The 16,264-nt window shown below is 40.5% G+C and overlaps 1 protein-coding gene across 1 annotated transcript in view; it reads right to left on the minus strand.

Annotated features, from left to right (window-relative positions):
* The window catches only part of HMCN1 (hemicentin 1), a 206,988-nt gene that overhangs the window by 89,047 nt on the left and 101,677 nt on the right, over window positions 1–16,264 (minus strand). The window contains exons 24-36 of the mRNA XM_059822131.1: window positions 13,932–14,204; window positions 12,761–12,856; window positions 12,154–12,348; window positions 10,934–11,064; window positions 10,109–10,256; window positions 9,483–9,609; window positions 8,326–8,480; window positions 5,297–5,575; window positions 4,400–4,681; window positions 3,217–3,325; window positions 2,449–2,618; window positions 2,048–2,202; window positions 1,132–1,255 (exon numbers count right to left, since the gene is read on the minus strand). Coding sequence (XP_059678114.1) covers window positions 1,132–1,255; window positions 2,048–2,202; window positions 2,449–2,618; window positions 3,217–3,325; window positions 4,400–4,681; window positions 5,297–5,575; window positions 8,326–8,480; window positions 9,483–9,609; window positions 10,109–10,256; window positions 10,934–11,064; window positions 12,154–12,348; window positions 12,761–12,856; window positions 13,932–14,204 — 2,244 coding nt within the window. The remainder of the gene's footprint in view (window positions 1–1,131; window positions 1,256–2,047; window positions 2,203–2,448; window positions 2,619–3,216; window positions 3,326–4,399; window positions 4,682–5,296; window positions 5,576–8,325; window positions 8,481–9,482; window positions 9,610–10,108; window positions 10,257–10,933; window positions 11,065–12,153; window positions 12,349–12,760; window positions 12,857–13,931; window positions 14,205–16,264) is intronic.

The raw sequence follows: 16,264 nt of genomic DNA on the forward strand, positions 1-16,264 counted from the left end.
TAAGAGGAATAAAACCATTATTTTTATTAATTTATTTTTTTCTTCAGGAAAAACGGCACTTAAAATGGACTTGTAGGAAACAGGTGCACAACACAGAACAGTAATTCTTCGACCGTGGCAAGCTCATCTCACTTGAACTGGTAACATTAAACTGAATGTTGTACACGGCTTTAACAAAGCAAGACTCCCTACCTTACTAAAGTCTATAAATTTGCAAAATGACAGAAAAACCAGATAATGACACTTTGAACATGAAGACTGAGAACAAAAGAAGTATTTGTGAGCGTGGGACTGACGCTAAAATTAACTATGATGCACTTATCACAGCACAAGATGAGCGTGGTTTCTCTTTCTAAGTCTCATCTGTGGAGAGACTGCAATGTCTCTTCATTTCAGTTTAACATTTTCCAGTTACTGGAAGTTTGGTTTGAAAGTCGACATAATCATACTCATCATGAGCATTTTGCCGCAGTCCATTCCTGCACCTCCTGTATCCTTTGAGGATTGGGTCACATCAAGAATGCACAATACTTTGTGACCACTTTTGCAGCAAATACATGCATCATGAGAGCATTTATTAAATCCACATGCAAACAACAGCTGCTCAAGTTTCCCTGATTCTTTTTATACTGTTTTTAGCTGCAATATCAAATTCCTTTTAAACAGTCTGAAAAATCCCCTCATAAGAGTGTTTCTTTCTCAGAAAAGTCATTCCTGTAAAACCTCCCCATTGCAAGGTCACAGGGAGTGCCATTATCCCCAGAAGACTTGGACGAAATTATTAATACCAACAGTGGTACATCATATCTTCATCCAGAGACAGAGTACCCTTCTGAGCGGTGGGTTAGTGGCAATGCGTTTGGCTTCTTGGGATAGCTCTGAACAGAAGAGTTAACTGGAAAGGCATTAATTTCTGTGGCCCTCCGTACCACACGAGAAAGGCTAAATCCCAAGACAGACAGCTTTTGCCCTGACTTCTTACTAATGGAGCGGGACAAAGAAAGAAGACTGAAAGATGGATGTGCAGAGACAACAAAAATGCCAGAGAGCTTCAAAGAGAAGGGAATACAGATGTAAAAATCTGCCTTAAAACAGCCACGTTTAGCTTCTAACTAGAGGCAGAAACATTACCATGCACATGAAGCCGAACGTGCTGTTGGGCTTCTCCTGCAGCATTTGTTGCCACACAAGTGTAGCGGCCAGCATCTTCGAGCAGGGCCTTGACAACTTGCAGAATACGGCCTGAAGACTCCAGCTGTACCAAAACAGAGAGCAGGGAACCATTTTACACAACGATCCCAAGCAGAGCTGCTAAGCATAATGGCAAAGCAGACATTTATGCTGAATACAGCCAGTCTCATCTTTCTTCTAACCTGGGGGTAAATATTCATGCAAGAGGTGTCTTGGTAGTTCAGAGACTTCAGTGTTCCTGAGACATCAGGATTATTAGCTGTACAGCTGTGAGGAGACCTAGATGGCAGAGGGGCAGGCAAGCAAGGTGAAGAGGAGGCTGCAGGCAGAGAGAGCTGCCGCTGGTAAGATATCAAAAATTGCTCCAGCCTAAAGTAAATCAAAGCCACTACAAGCGCTCGACCCCCTGGAGCATGCAAGCACTGGGAAGGGCTGTTCATTGAAAGTCAGAATCTCACAATGAGAAGGGAACGTATAGGTAGGTGCTGCAATGGCAGTGCTTATAGAAAAACTCATCTAAATCCTGCCTCGCAGTGACAAGTGAGTAGAGCCACCTCCTAACTGGCAGACAACCATACCTTGAAGGTTAAAGTACAACTGAAAGGAGCCGGTTGCTGAATTTACAGTCGTGGACTCTTCTGGTATGGACGTGTCTAAAGGGGTTCAGTCTACTAAATATCGCTATTCAACCTGAGACACCGTCCTATTCAGGTAAAAAGCCCATCGCTCTCCAGGATGGATCTTTAGCATCTTTATATCACAGCACGAAGGAAGCAAAAGGAAAAGAAGCGCTAATATGTATAACTTGTTATAACTATCTTTTGCGGTTTGGATCCCATAAAAGAGTAGTGCTTACTCTTATATTTCCTCTGGCTGTGTTTACTGGCTGACCATCTTTTAACCAAGTTATGGAAGGGCTGGGAATGCCATTGGCTATGCACTGCAGCGTCACAGGCTTGTATATCACAACAGCTCTCTCCGAAGTCCCAGCTGATTTGATGGTTGGAGGAACTGGAAGAAGCAACAGAAACAAAAATGAAGTATCATTTGAATATATACTTTTAAGTATATAGAAGCAATATCCCACAGGTAAGAGCAGCTCTACTTCTATTTCACCTACTCTCATCTCCAGTTTTTCAACCCACTAATACAAATAAACATTTACAGAAAATCTGAGCACCTTCATGCCAGCAATTTAAAATAAAGGCAGTCTACTGCTTCCCCCGCACACCACCCCCCCCACCTTGAGTAACCTACCATGCACAGTAACATCAAATTCCCTTTCATGTTCTCCTGCCTTATTTGCAGCCACACATTTATAGCGGCCAGTGTCTGACACTTGAGCTCGAGAGATGAGAAGTTTTTGTCCATTTAATAAGATCTTATGTCCAGCTCCCTCTTCAACTGGTTGACCATCTTTTAACCACCTACCAAAAGGGAAGTACAATCTCAGATCTCTATGAAAGTCAGATCAACAGCATTCCTAAAAATATGCACAATTCTATTAAACAGAATGACCCAGTAACTCTATTTGCATTTCTAGGAAGGTTTGGAGACATCAGGCAGTGTTCTGCTTTTTCTGAGTGCCACAGACCGAAATGGCTGAAATCAGGAGAAGGGATTATAGGGGAACAGGCACTGAAGAAGAAGTCAGAAAGGTAACAGCTGGGAAGCAGTAGTGAAAGCAGATGCCACCAGAGGCAGACAGAAATCTCCAAAGCAAAAGTAATCATTGGTGGCAGATGAAAAGTGCACAGTTGCATTAGTAAGGGAACGAGAGTTGTCAGCTCTTGTTATCGATCCTAATTTCCAGGACATACATATTGGCCAAACATACCAAACCACTTTAAAACAAAATCCTGATCCTGCCACGTGTGCCTGACGCTGTCTTCAGCAGAGCCAGGCGTTTGTCCTCCACACATTAACTATCACTTAATAAAATGGGCAGTTCATAAAGACTACCTCCGAGCTCACCTAATCAACCATCAGATTTTTTTTTTTCTACTGTCATACCAATCCCCTTACACGATAGTTGGTGAGGGTGTCCCCGTTGCTGAACAATCCAACTCCAAAGGGCTATGGAGAATCACAATGTAGTCCAAGAGCTCATCCCCACCTTCCACAAATGGTGGAACTGCAAGAGAGAAAAATCCATCAACAGAAACATTTAAGCATTAGAAATGTCATAAAGGTCTACCTCAAATAATAATGTTAAAAAATCTTGACATCTATCTCACTTTGGCACACGTACAGATTTGCAGTTCGTCACTCTTCCTTTTTGAAGAGAAACATCTACCTGATGACATTTTTGTGGCTTCAAATTACTCTTCTCACTCTTTTTTGTTTCTTGTTTGTTTGTTTTTTCCAGATTCTGTCTGAACAACCTTGTGAACGGGACGTGGGGGGGGACACGGGACTTTTAGCACCCTCTGTCAGCAGAAGGAGGAAACAAAGGTACAGAGGACCCTCTTCCAGGCCCTCTTCACCCTGCCTCATTCTCTCGCAGGAGTGGGTGGGCTGAGGAGGAGGCACTGCCATACAGCTCCTCCCAGCTCCGTCACTGACTAGCAAGACCAGTGAGATACACCGAGAGCAGCAGAATGAATTCTCTACATCTGCTTGCAATAGTATGCAATGGCCTTCAAGAGACCAGTTCAAAATCTAAAAAACAAGCTGTTAAAGTTCTTAAATAAACCCTTCCATGTCAAGAGAATGTAATTAACATTTGTACAAGTCATTTACCTAGAGACATTCAGAAAGGATTGCTGAGATGCAGACTGTGGTAAAGGTTTCAATGGAAAAAGAAGAAAAAAAATCTTTTTCAAGAAAAGGTTCAAAATTTGCACAACACAACTTGAATTCAGAGAAAGACATTCTCCCCCCCGAGGAAAAAACTAAGTAATATTTTTAATTGATACCTTTCATATCCATGATTTTCTTCTATGAAGGGAAGTTAGAAGAATTTTAAAGCTTACTGAGAATAATAGTTACCTACCACATGCACAAAAACTCTTCAAGAACTAACCTGAAAGTAAGAGTCTTCAAGCTGTCCTGTAACCCTGGACAGAAAAAGTGTGCGGTGCCCAGGTTTAACTAGATACGTAGCTTGACTAACTAATAATTCATATAACGATACCAACAAAAATAAAAACATACTTTCTTAGGTTTATGGAAATCTGATAAATCAGTAGTTCTGTTGCTCACGCACCTAAGATTTCAACTTCATATTTGATTTCTTGTTCTCCAGCTATGCTTGTGGCCACACACAAATACTGGCCCCGGTCAGCCTCAACAGCGTTCAGAATCTCCAGCTTCTTCCCACCAGATACAACGCGGAGGTTGTCGCTTGCTTTCACAGGCACGCCATCTTTTAACCAGGTAAGGAGAGGCGGAGGGTTGCCAGCAGCTTTACACTCTAACGTCAGTGAATTGCCAGCGACCACCTGCTTGTTCTGGGCTGTGTCAGCGTCGCCCTCAATTACCGGAGGAACTGTAGAAAGGAAACAATATATTGCAAGTGATTAATTCTGTAGCCAGAAAATGTATTAAGAGCAAATGGGTTAGCTCCTCCCCACTCACTTTGGCTCTACATGCCATTATGTCACGCGCAATTTCACGTGAGAATTTGCTGCCAGGGCAAGCCAAGACAAAGGGGAAACAGAGAAGTCAAACGATGTAGTTCAATATTGACCAGTTGTATAAAATAGAGGAACTGCAGGGCTTTGAGATGGAAGAACTAAATCTGAAGGTCTTAAAACAGTACGCTAAAGATCCCACCCAGAGTGGGTATTTCAGGTAAGTGTCATTCAGCATGCACATGCGAGAAAGAAAGGTTACATGTCGAAAAAATAGTTTTGATACTTCACTAAAGCATGGTATCAAGGCCCCTGAAGTCAAGAGCTATTTGAAAGTCGCATAAAGCACAAGGTGTAAATCTCCTGCTACGTGGTCCTGCTAATACAGGTCAGTCTTCAAACGCAACATTGACTGCTGTTCACCCTTGACAAGGCCTGCAAAGGCTGCTGACGTTATGAAGACAGAAAAGCTTTCAAAACACGCTGCCTGTAACATGGCAGATAACCAAGTTCAGTAAACTCTTGCTTACCATAGACATCCACGTCATATATTTTTTCAGCAGCTCCGGCAACGTTGGTCACACGGCAAGTGTACTTTGCGGAATCTGATACTTGGGCCCGAGGTATCTGCAGGAATTGCCCTCTATCCACATACAGAGTTTGGGGGCTGGAAATAATTGGGTGTCCATCTTTGTACCATGTAATGGTAGGAACAGGGATTCCCTTGGTTTCGCATTCCAAATTTATAAGATTGTTAAGAAGAGCCGACACCTCTGCGGTAATATTCCCTCCTTTAATAGTAGGAGGGACTTTTTCAAAAGACAAAACAACAGTATTAAAGCCTCAGTATACAAGTCTGTGTAGATTTCAATAGATTAAACATTAGAATGCTGGAAGAATAAAAGATTTTAGCTTAATCAGACTTCCAACCCTTCTTGGTGGTTTTTGTTTGGTTTTTTTTTCCCCAGCAGAGTTATACATTGCCTGTACAATTCTCCGGGGCACACTGAGAGTTGAAAGCATGAAGAGAACACAACGTAAATGGAATCTAACATCAAAGGGCCACCACGTACCTAAGAAACACGTGCGGCGGCAAGGGGCACTGCAAAGCATCGCTGCCCCACTAGAGGTACCCGGAAACATTTTACCTTCTAGGCTCCAACATGTGCCAAGTCAGGACAGCTGGGCCTCCATGCGTCCTGCAATGCATTTGGGCCTGGCTCTGCCTCTTGCCTGTCTCGGAGGGGGAAGGAGCAATCCCTGTATCCCTTGGGAGGTGCATCCTCCCAACAAGGAACAGCGACCTGCTATTTAAAATACCAAATACATCCAAGAGCCCCTACGACTGGAGTGGGAACTGCTCAGTACTCAAAACTTCTGAAGATGAAGTCACTTACTTTGAGACTAAATATGAGCTTAACAGTCTAGCTTTATGCTCCTATTTTTGAAACTTTTGGCCCATAGTCATTTCCCTTGCTCGCTAGGCAGCAGTACTCAGATTCTTCTAGCAAACAAGCTCTCGTGTAAATCAGCCAATATAAAGAGTTCATAAATCTCTGTAGAAGTAATAAAAACACAGAGCAATTGGCAACAACTAAATTTATGACTGCTGAAAGTATCAGACACATCTGGCAGACACATTAACTCCTCTGCTGCCAAACATGCTCAGTATATCCTAGACTTCCACTGATTTCCATAGTGTTCATTTAAAATGCCACTGCAGAAATGTAAAGCAAAGCGTCAGTGAATGGATCTACACCTGTGAGATGGGTCTTGGAGATTATCAAACCATGATGAAGTATTTTCCTAATTAAGTAATTTGTGTGCGTAAATATACAAACCTATAAAATATGCTGAAACACACCCAGTTCAAAGGCGAATGCATTTCTCTATTAGCAATGCTTTCATCCACAGAGATGGGGAACAGCTTTAATGTGGTGTTTTGGGAAAATATCAAAGCCAAAAGTAGGGCTAAACAGCTAAAACAAAGTAAGAACTAGCAAGAATTAGCATCTACATTCCTCACTTACTCCATGGGCTTCCGTTCGTCCAGCCAGGATTAATGAGAAATTTAAAAGTAAAGAGATACTCTACTATCGCAAATCCACCTCTCTCTTCTGAAGAACCTGAAGTAAGGTCTACTCATCTACGAGGATTTTATTTGTGTGGGGTTTTTTATTCCTCTAATCTTACAACAGCCACAATCACCTGCAGGTCCTCACAGCATTTTCTTTGTTCCCAGTGGAAAAAGACTTCACTATGACTGGTGTACAGGCATATTTCTGTGCATGTGCTTGCTCCGTGCTTCAGAAACATCCCAGATGAGGGAAATCATGTGTAATAACTTCACAGTTCTCAGAAGAAAAGACACAATCTTCAGAAGCAAATCCATAGCAAATAAGGACTCATCAGCTTAAGGGCTCACAGATTCAAATTCCCACCCTTCGCACTCTGGGCACAAGAGTGTTACGCCGCCTAGAGATTTCTGCACTTGTTTCCCCCTAATTTCTGCTAGCACTGCGCTCTCTCAGTTTTCAGGTCTGACTGGGCTTTCACACGTTCTTTGTCTTTCAAACTGAAAAACTCTTCCTCTTGTCTCCTTTGAAGTCTTCATTCAAAAGCTACTTCTTCCTTCTGCCATGAATCTTTTCCCTCCTTTTCATCCAACTGATACTCTCCTAATTTACGTTAAACTTATCTAGACTAATCACAGGAACTGACTGTTCTCCACGTCTTTGCTAAGACTCCGCTGCTTGTAAAAACACAAACAAGTATACTCAGTGTACTATAAACTTCACAAAATAACGATAATGTTAACGTGGTTATCCTCATGCTAGTGCTTCTTCTCTTACTATAAATGACCTCAATTGCTCTAAATGACCTCAGTTTACACCAATTTAAGCAAGATGACATACCACAGTACCTGAAGATCATCTGGAACGTTCTTTTTCAAAGACTATTTGGGTCTGATTCTTACTGGTTTTGCACTGTGCTTTATACTTTTGCACTAACTTTAACTTATTCCTGGCTGAATTTACTCCTAGCACTAGGTTAAGGAAAACAAGACCATGAGTGTCTTATTTTATATAAGATATAATATATCTCTTATATAAATAAATATCTTATATAATATATGTCTTATAGAAGATATATATAATAGCTTATATTTTATAAGACACTTATATAAATATCTTCTAATTAATTTTCTCCTCCCTAAGACAGATCAAAATAATGAAGCCCATGTGACAATAAAATAATTCAGTTGACACTAATTAATAGCAAAATTCGAGAAGGCCCTTCAAGATTTTTGGCTTTCACCAATTAGAAACTAATAAAAAGCACATAAACGTCACTTAAAGACTACATCCATACTTAACTTGAAACATATAAATGCTCAAAAAGATCATTCTGTGAACAGGCGAGTAGTAAGTTATGTTTACACACAAATTTTGCAGGATCAGAGCCTGAATTTATATTTGTCTGAGTATCCCCATTCAAAAAAGAAATCTTATGAGTAAAAGTAAAGGATCTTCTAGGATCAGGCATTCTATAAACTTACCATGGACGATCAGCTTGACCTCCTTAACTTGTTTGCCAGCAGTGTTGGTGGCGCTGCACTGATAACGACCTTTGTCAACCCTTCGAGCATTCTTTATGTGTAGAACTTGATCTTTGTCCAGAAGCTCAACATTGGGATCACCCAAAAACAAGGGCCTGGAATAGAGATGATTTTGCTTCACAGAACTCTGACCCCAACCTTTCAACATTAATTTAAACTGACAGTAATAAGAAGGGGTCCTTCAAGGCAGTAATTGTACCATTAAAGAGTACCATTTAGTACTAGAGTAACAGCATTAATCCGAAGAACCACCATAAAGTGACAAACTATTATAATTAACTTTATTCCTAGTTTTTAGAAGAAACCAAAACACGGAAGTACTTGACTCATGTCATCCAGGACACCAGTGTTAGAGCCAGAGTCCTACTCCTGATCTCAGTTCCTTTTTCTAATTACTTAGCTCATGACAGTCCTTTGCTGATAACAGAATGTCAGCTACTAGATGCAAGTGTCAACATACCAATACCAAAGAGTAAGGAATTGTCACATTAGAGTATCAGTGAGTACTAGGCAATGTCTATACTGAACTACATTGTTAAACACCAACGCTATTTAAAAACACAGCCCATTTGTTTTTCAGCTAATATTTAAGCCGCCAAGAATTCTCTTGGTATGCTTTCCTGGAACATGAGATGAAGAATTGAAACATGCAGCTACAAATGTTTTAAAAACTTTAATGTATACATGCCGAACTGCACAAGGCACCAGCTAGAAAAATGTTTGACGTGGGTACTGTCTACCAATGAAAAAATCATTTCAGCAAAACAACTGTATTTTAACTAATGATATGTTTAAAATAATCCAGAAAGAATAAGCTCATAGAATAAACTCAAAGAAATGGTTACGTTTATCTTGCTTCAAACATCGTCTGGCTTCAAATACCGTAAATCTGCTCTGCAAGTGCCAGTGTCAGTAATGGGACAGTTCACAAAGGAAAGCAGGATGCTAACTTTTGATCAAAGAATTTACCACCTCACACCACCACAGATCATATCCAATCGCAAAAGCAGAGCTTGCTGGTACAGCGCACCTTCTTCCTCTGCGTTCTAAGGGAGGAATAACGTGGACACAAACCACAAAAGCTATAATATACTCACTTGCCATCTTTGAACCAGTGAATGTCAGGAAAAGGGAAGCCTTTGGCTCTACATTCCAGACTGATTTCCTGGTTGACGATGACTGCAATTTCACTGGGGGTATCAGCACCTATTATACTTGGTGGAACTTTAAAAAGACAAACATTACAGGAGGAACTGGTATTTAACCAGGGAAGGTATGCTATGAAACTGGAAGAAACACAGTAGTAGATCATACTATTCCCTTGAAACAACTTTAGTTTTCACTGCAAAACGAGTCCTGCTAGATCACAACATCATTGCTACCATGACAAGCACTTCCACACTTGTGCTGGTGAATTGTACGTAAAACAACTCCTATGTTAGACTCCTGTACACCCAAAATACAAAGCAAAGTATCAAACACCAAAATCTGGTAATGAAAACCAGCATTTTGTCTGTATTACTACAAGAATGGCAAATTTTAAGTATTCAAAAGCCATCATGATGAGTGCTTCGGCAGCCAATATTTAATGGGCAGTGAGAGGAAGAATCTATCTCTAATGAGTTGAAATTTATTGGCTTCTTAAGCATCAACTGTTTTTCAGATCACCATCTTAAAAAAAAACCCCAACAAACCCACAAAAATCAAAAACCACAGAACTAACCTAGTATATCTAGGTTAAACAGCTTCTCAGAACTTCCTGCTACATTTATGGCTTTGCATGAATATTGTCCGGCATCATCAGTAGCAGCTTTAAGGAGCTTCAGTATCTTCCCATTGTGCAAAATCTGGAGAGTACTGCTTTCCACAACCTTAAAAGAACCCGAGACATTAGCATTATGTGATCCAAGTTACATCAGCCAAATATCACAGCTGGATTTTTATAAGAAAATGGTAGTTTTAGTCTAAGGATAATCTGTTTCCCCTTTCAGTTACAGCACTAATCTCCTCAACTTCTGCAATCTATTCAGTACGACTTGTAGCTTAAAATACAATAGAGAGTGGGAAAACCAAAGAAATTCTCTGTTCATCAGCAATGGTCAGTCACAAAGGTGCGTAAAGGGGTCTCTCCTCATCTTAAACTATCACTTATCAGCTGCAAGTAGAAGCATGGGACTCAAGGATAATCCTAAGGAATCCAAATCGCCTCCAAGAGTTCTTATTTCTCCATCTATAGAATAAAGAAAATACCATTATTGGTCCCCTCTGCAAGGACTCTGGCATCTACGATACTGGGAGATTGCTAAGGCTAATTCCTAGGGGAATCTTGAAAATAAAGACTTTACTTTTGACTTACTGAACAGCTGAATTAATGGATTTGCCATATTTAGCTGGCTTTCTGTGCAGGTGTTCTCAGTGCAGTTTAAATATACACGAAAGGGTGTACATGTATTTACTTTAAATGAGCTCTCATACCAAGCACTCAAAAGTCAAACACAAAACTGACTGATGATGGCTATGTTACTTCAGTTAGGTTAATCGTACATACCTGGATATCTTCTTTATACCAGGAGATGACTGGGAAGGGGTTACCAGATACTTCACAGAAGAGACTTACAGGGTGATGAACAACTACAGATGTATTTGTCACCTTTTCTTGATCTCTAATTTCAGGAGGAACTACAAGAAAGTTCAAAGTCATGTGTTAAGCCTTCTACTTCAGTGATTTCCCACTTCCTCCTTCCCCCCAAGTCAAGGACCTTTGTAATCTAAATTTCTGAGACCCGTTTCATTCCCTTCCCAAAGCTTCCATTTGCCTTTGGATCTGGACATATCTCTCTGGGTCCTTTCTTCTGTTTATCAAAAGCCAGTCTTTTGTCCAATAACATACTCTGAGGGCAATAACACTCAAACACAATCACCATCAACATTTTAAGAGAATAATCTTCAGATTTAATCTTAAATTTAATTTTATTTCATCTTAAATTTAATCTTGAGCAAATAACATGGGATCTTAAGATTAACATATAAAGGAAGCAGATTCCAGAGAGTCATCCTTCCTCTTCACTACTCCAGTCACGCCAAAGAACATCTGCCTAGCGTTTGTCCCACTATGAATGCAAAGACAATGGTGTTACGAGGTGGATTAGAAAGTTCAAACCCCGCTGATGAGCCCTTGCTGGCACAAAATGGAATTCCTGCTTTTCTCAGAATAAAGATAAGGATATAAACCTGCTCAGGCATCAGAACTAACTATCATGGGAAGTGAACAAGGCTGGAATAAAAATAATCTGTAAGAAGCAAAATATCAAAACATATCTCAAGGCCACCTGTAGAGTTTCCGTTTCCAATTAGGATTCTGGAAAAAGGATATCAGGAGCAAGAATTCTCCTATTCTACGTTCATTCTGATAAATAACTTTTCTCACATTTATATTTGAAATGCAGGTCTATCACCCAATCTTTAATTTCTACAGTACAAAAATCTTCATTTGTTATTTGCATTAAGTTTTCAAGTATAACTAGAGTCCTCTACAAATGAGACGCACCTAGTTCTTTGAGCAAAACAAAGATCTTTTGTGCATAGAGTCACAAAGAACAGAACCAACAGAAAAAATATAGAGAGTATCAGAATAATAGAAATGCAAATACTCAGATTAGATTTTATAATTTAACTGCACATGGCCAGATATGGGGCATGCAATTTCCAACAATAGAAGAGAAGATATTCTTCAAAACCAGTTCCCCAATAGTTGTATTTATTACTTACCGTTAACTTTCAGGTTGTATTTTCTTTCTGTGCTTCCAGCTTCATTGGTTGCCACACAGACATACTCTCCATTATCGGAAGGCGTAACAGAAGCTATGGTCAGCAGTGTCCCATCCTCCAGAATTGAAATCCCTGGTTCACTGCCTGTCAGCTCTCTTCCATTACGTAGCCATTTGATGACAGGCTTTGGAATACCTAACGAGAAAAAGGTGAAACCAAGAAACGGTTCGCTCCGCTCAGAATAAGAAAGATTCAAACAATTCCCACTGCTTGCTGGAAGTCGTACTGGCAAGGACAATGCACAGGGAGGCCCTGAGCTTTCAAACTTAGAGGAAGCCCCAACTGTTAAAGTATGATTTTAACATTAAAAATCTTAGTCCTAAACATTTTAATAACCTTGTTGGCTAGCAATGACTTTTCACAGAACTTCCGCACAGTGGTTATTTAAATCGCTGTTAGTTTGAAGTTTTCCACATAAAGTATACGTGGAAAATGCTGTGCGGATTGTATATTTTTACCATGACAAGGAGTACACAGAAACTTAGTAATTTTCAGGGGTCAACAGCAAAATACACTTGTCAATAAAGGTGGGAACAATAATACACACCTTTTGCTGGGCACGGGAATGCAATGCGTTGATTTGCCACTCTTTCTTGAAAGGGACTGTTGTACGGAGGGTCCAGATCATCGATAGTAGGAGACTCTGAAAGAAAAAATAGACCCAAAAAAAATTGTTGACCTCTGCTCCCAAATGTGAAAATACAGTCTGGCAATACATAAAACTTCTAAATGTCTCTCCTTCATACAAGGTCAGATTCCAATAACCCCCTTTACATTGATGAAGTGTACTATACAAGCAGTCTGGATTTCAACGGGAATATTTAGGAAGTAAGCAGTAAGCAGTACAAAGAGGCTTTCAAATTTGAATGAAACTGGTTCTCTCTAAAACCCACTATATTTGTTTTGAAGGTAGAGACAGTGTTTCTGCAAAACCTGAAAAATACTATTTAAACTGTTTTTTCTCATACCACATATAAGTACTACTTCCATCCTTTGTTCTTGCATCTCATTTTAAACTTCGGTTTAAAGAATACAAAGAATATTATTTATAATTAAGTCAAGTCACTGGCAGTTCTTTGTTGTTTGTAACAAGTGGTTCTCAGCACCTCTAATCCAAAAGGATTGGAATGTTGCCTTTAGACTATTACAAAGAAGAAATAATTCCTGCTTAGCTTAGTCAGTCATGCTACATTGATGTATGTCAGCCCATCAAGTGAGGAGTTATACTACCTATTTGAATTGGCACATTCACCACTGTTGCCCCATCACCATTTCAACAGCATAATAACTGATTAAAGTGAAGAGCTCAACTTCAGCTCATGCAAAATTCCAATTCCATTTAACGCTGTGACACCAGGCTCTGAGGTTCCGAGACAGTCTCTGAAAATGTGAGACATCTGAACACATGGAGATAATATTTGAAAAAGAGGCTTCCCATACTGGAATCTGATTTTAATTACCTACTGCAAAACCAAATCATAAGTAGCTTGAAGATTTTTTTTTATTAAAAAAAAGTAATATATTTTGAGTTTCTTTTTCTTATTTCTGCAAACTGTCCAAAGACTATTTGCCTATTCTAATTTTCCTTAATTAACATCAGAACATAATATCTAAAACAGATTTGGAGCATTGCTCTCCAAAACATAAACCAGAGAGCACTGGCATGAAATTATACCTAGCCAGGGCAGGAGGCAAGATTACAGCCCTAACATAAATACCTTGAACTTGTACTGTTATCTCCGATGCATCGCTGCCCGCGACATTACTAGCGACACACTTGTAGATTCCGGCATCGGGAAGCTGGATGTTGCTGATGCTTAGAGCTCCATCCAGGCTGTGGATAAACTGCCCACCATCTATCGGCACAGCACTTCTGCCTTTGAACCAAGTGATTGATGGGGGAGGAATCCCCTGGGCACTGCAGGGTATGTCAACTCTGTGGCCAGCTTGGACTTTCAAAACACGAGGCCCACGCTGTATCTTTGGAGGAACTGAGGAAGACAAGTTTAGTCCACCGTAATGTGAAAAAAAATGATGTACAAGATCATTCTTAAGGCTGAGAGAATTGGGGTTGTTCAGCCTGGAGGACAGAAAGCTCCAGGAAGACCTTATTGTGGCATTTGAGTACTTAAAGAGGGCTTATAAGAAAGACGGGGACAGACTTTTGAATAGGGCCTGTAGCAATAAGACAAGGGGTAATGGTTTTAAATTAAAGGAGGGTAGATTCAGGCTAGATATAAGGAAGAAATTTTTTACGATGAGGGTGGTGAAACCCTGGCACAGGCTGCCCAGAGAGGTGGTGGATGCCCCATCCCTGGAAACATTCAAGGTCAGGTTGGACCGGGCTCTGAGCAACATGGTCTAGTTGAAGATGTCCCTGCTCATTGCCGGGGGGCTTGGACTGGATGGCCTTTAAAGGTCCCTTCCAACCCAAACCATTCTATGAAATTCTTTGCCATTTTTGTCATTTTAGAAAATGTCCTTCTTTATTCACTGAAACCAAATTCCCTCGGGTGACTAAGGAAGCAGACCTGCATGTTCTCGGCATAGGACAGGATGTACAATATCCTACTGTTTAACCTCTTTAAAGAAGTTACATTTCAAATTCTACTGCATGACTTCACATGAGCAGTGTAATATTACAATACTGAGCACATCTGAAGAGCTATGGGTACTGGCTTTTCATAACACAAAAAACAATTCAAAAGCTTTTATGATAAAATTAATTACATTTTCCTTATGACATTTTAATTTCCTTCCTCTAATCCCTGATCTTTGTATGCTTCCAAACACAAGTTCGGACAAGGAGATAAAATATGACTGGAAGAGATTTTGCTGGTCCCAAAGAATAATATAAATCCAATGTAACTATTTCGCCACGATGTTTTTTATTCTGAGGATAGCTGACAATAAAAAGACTTATAAAGAATGTCTGAAACAATAACCAGTGCCATTTTTCCAGACTCTCTGTCAATGTACAATTACAGATAAACAAAGATGGGCTCTGATATCAGACTTCTCTATACACAGAACCAGACAGTAGTCTGTTACAGCCATCATAACTGAATTAGTGTTGTCTGAAGGTTTCAGAGCTGTTGGGGGCAGGAGTTCCAATCTGGTACATTCGTGGTATGTGGTCCACTTCAAAGACATGTGCTGGCAATGGGTATTGGCAGCAACGCTTCCAAACTCTACGTGAACCACAGAACTATCTGTACAACGACAATTACTATTGATCAGCCTCGTCAGGGCGGCGCCAGGCCACGGTTCCTGCACCCACTCTCCTAAGTACTTTAGCACTGGCAGGAGGGTACATGTGCCACAACTTGCGTTTCTGTCTGATACAGGTAAGGAGGAATAAATGAGACCACACAGAGCTAACAACACATGACATTGTGTAAGTGGTTGTGGTTGTGTAAGAGACTGTGGTTGGGGCCCCAGGAAGGGGAGAGTAGGAGGGAGACAAGGGAATGAGAAAGTGATGATCTATGGTAAGGAGAGGGACGGGGACATGGGTCCTAGCTTGAGCAAGAGCAACTAAGACACCTTCACGGAGGGGGAGGAAGGTGGGCACACGCACAGTGTGCTGGTTTGAAGAGAGAAAGTACAGTAAGATGGGTCAAGGTATTGGCTTGCAAAGGTGGGTACAGCAGAATGTGTATGCATATAGCTGTGCACCGAGACAGGAGCAGCTGCACACTGGTTTCACTCCCACCTGAGTGGGTGTGCAAGCAAACTTTGACACTCATTACCAAAAGAGTTCGGATATGTAATCCCCATCAAGTTGGTGGGAACTTGACACTCGTAAGCCTCAGCCAACTTTGCTATTCTCAGCCACTGTTTGCAAACTTACTGCTGAGAAACCTCTTGCACAGAGAACATCCAAGTGCATTAGAACAAGTTTTCAGTTCTTAAAATCCCTCTGGCTGACTTAAAAAAAGTTAAATGTCTTATTGTGCTATAATTCTTCCACAAGTCTAAGGAACATTAAAGGAAGGGGGTCTGTGTGTGTGTATATATATGTATACATATACGTGTGTGTGTACACAGT

This window comes from Gavia stellata, chromosome 10 (genome assembly GCF_030936135.1).
Source record: "Gavia stellata isolate bGavSte3 chromosome 10, bGavSte3.hap2, whole genome shotgun sequence".
Lineage (NCBI taxonomy): Eukaryota > Metazoa > Chordata > Aves > Gaviiformes > Gaviidae > Gavia > Gavia stellata.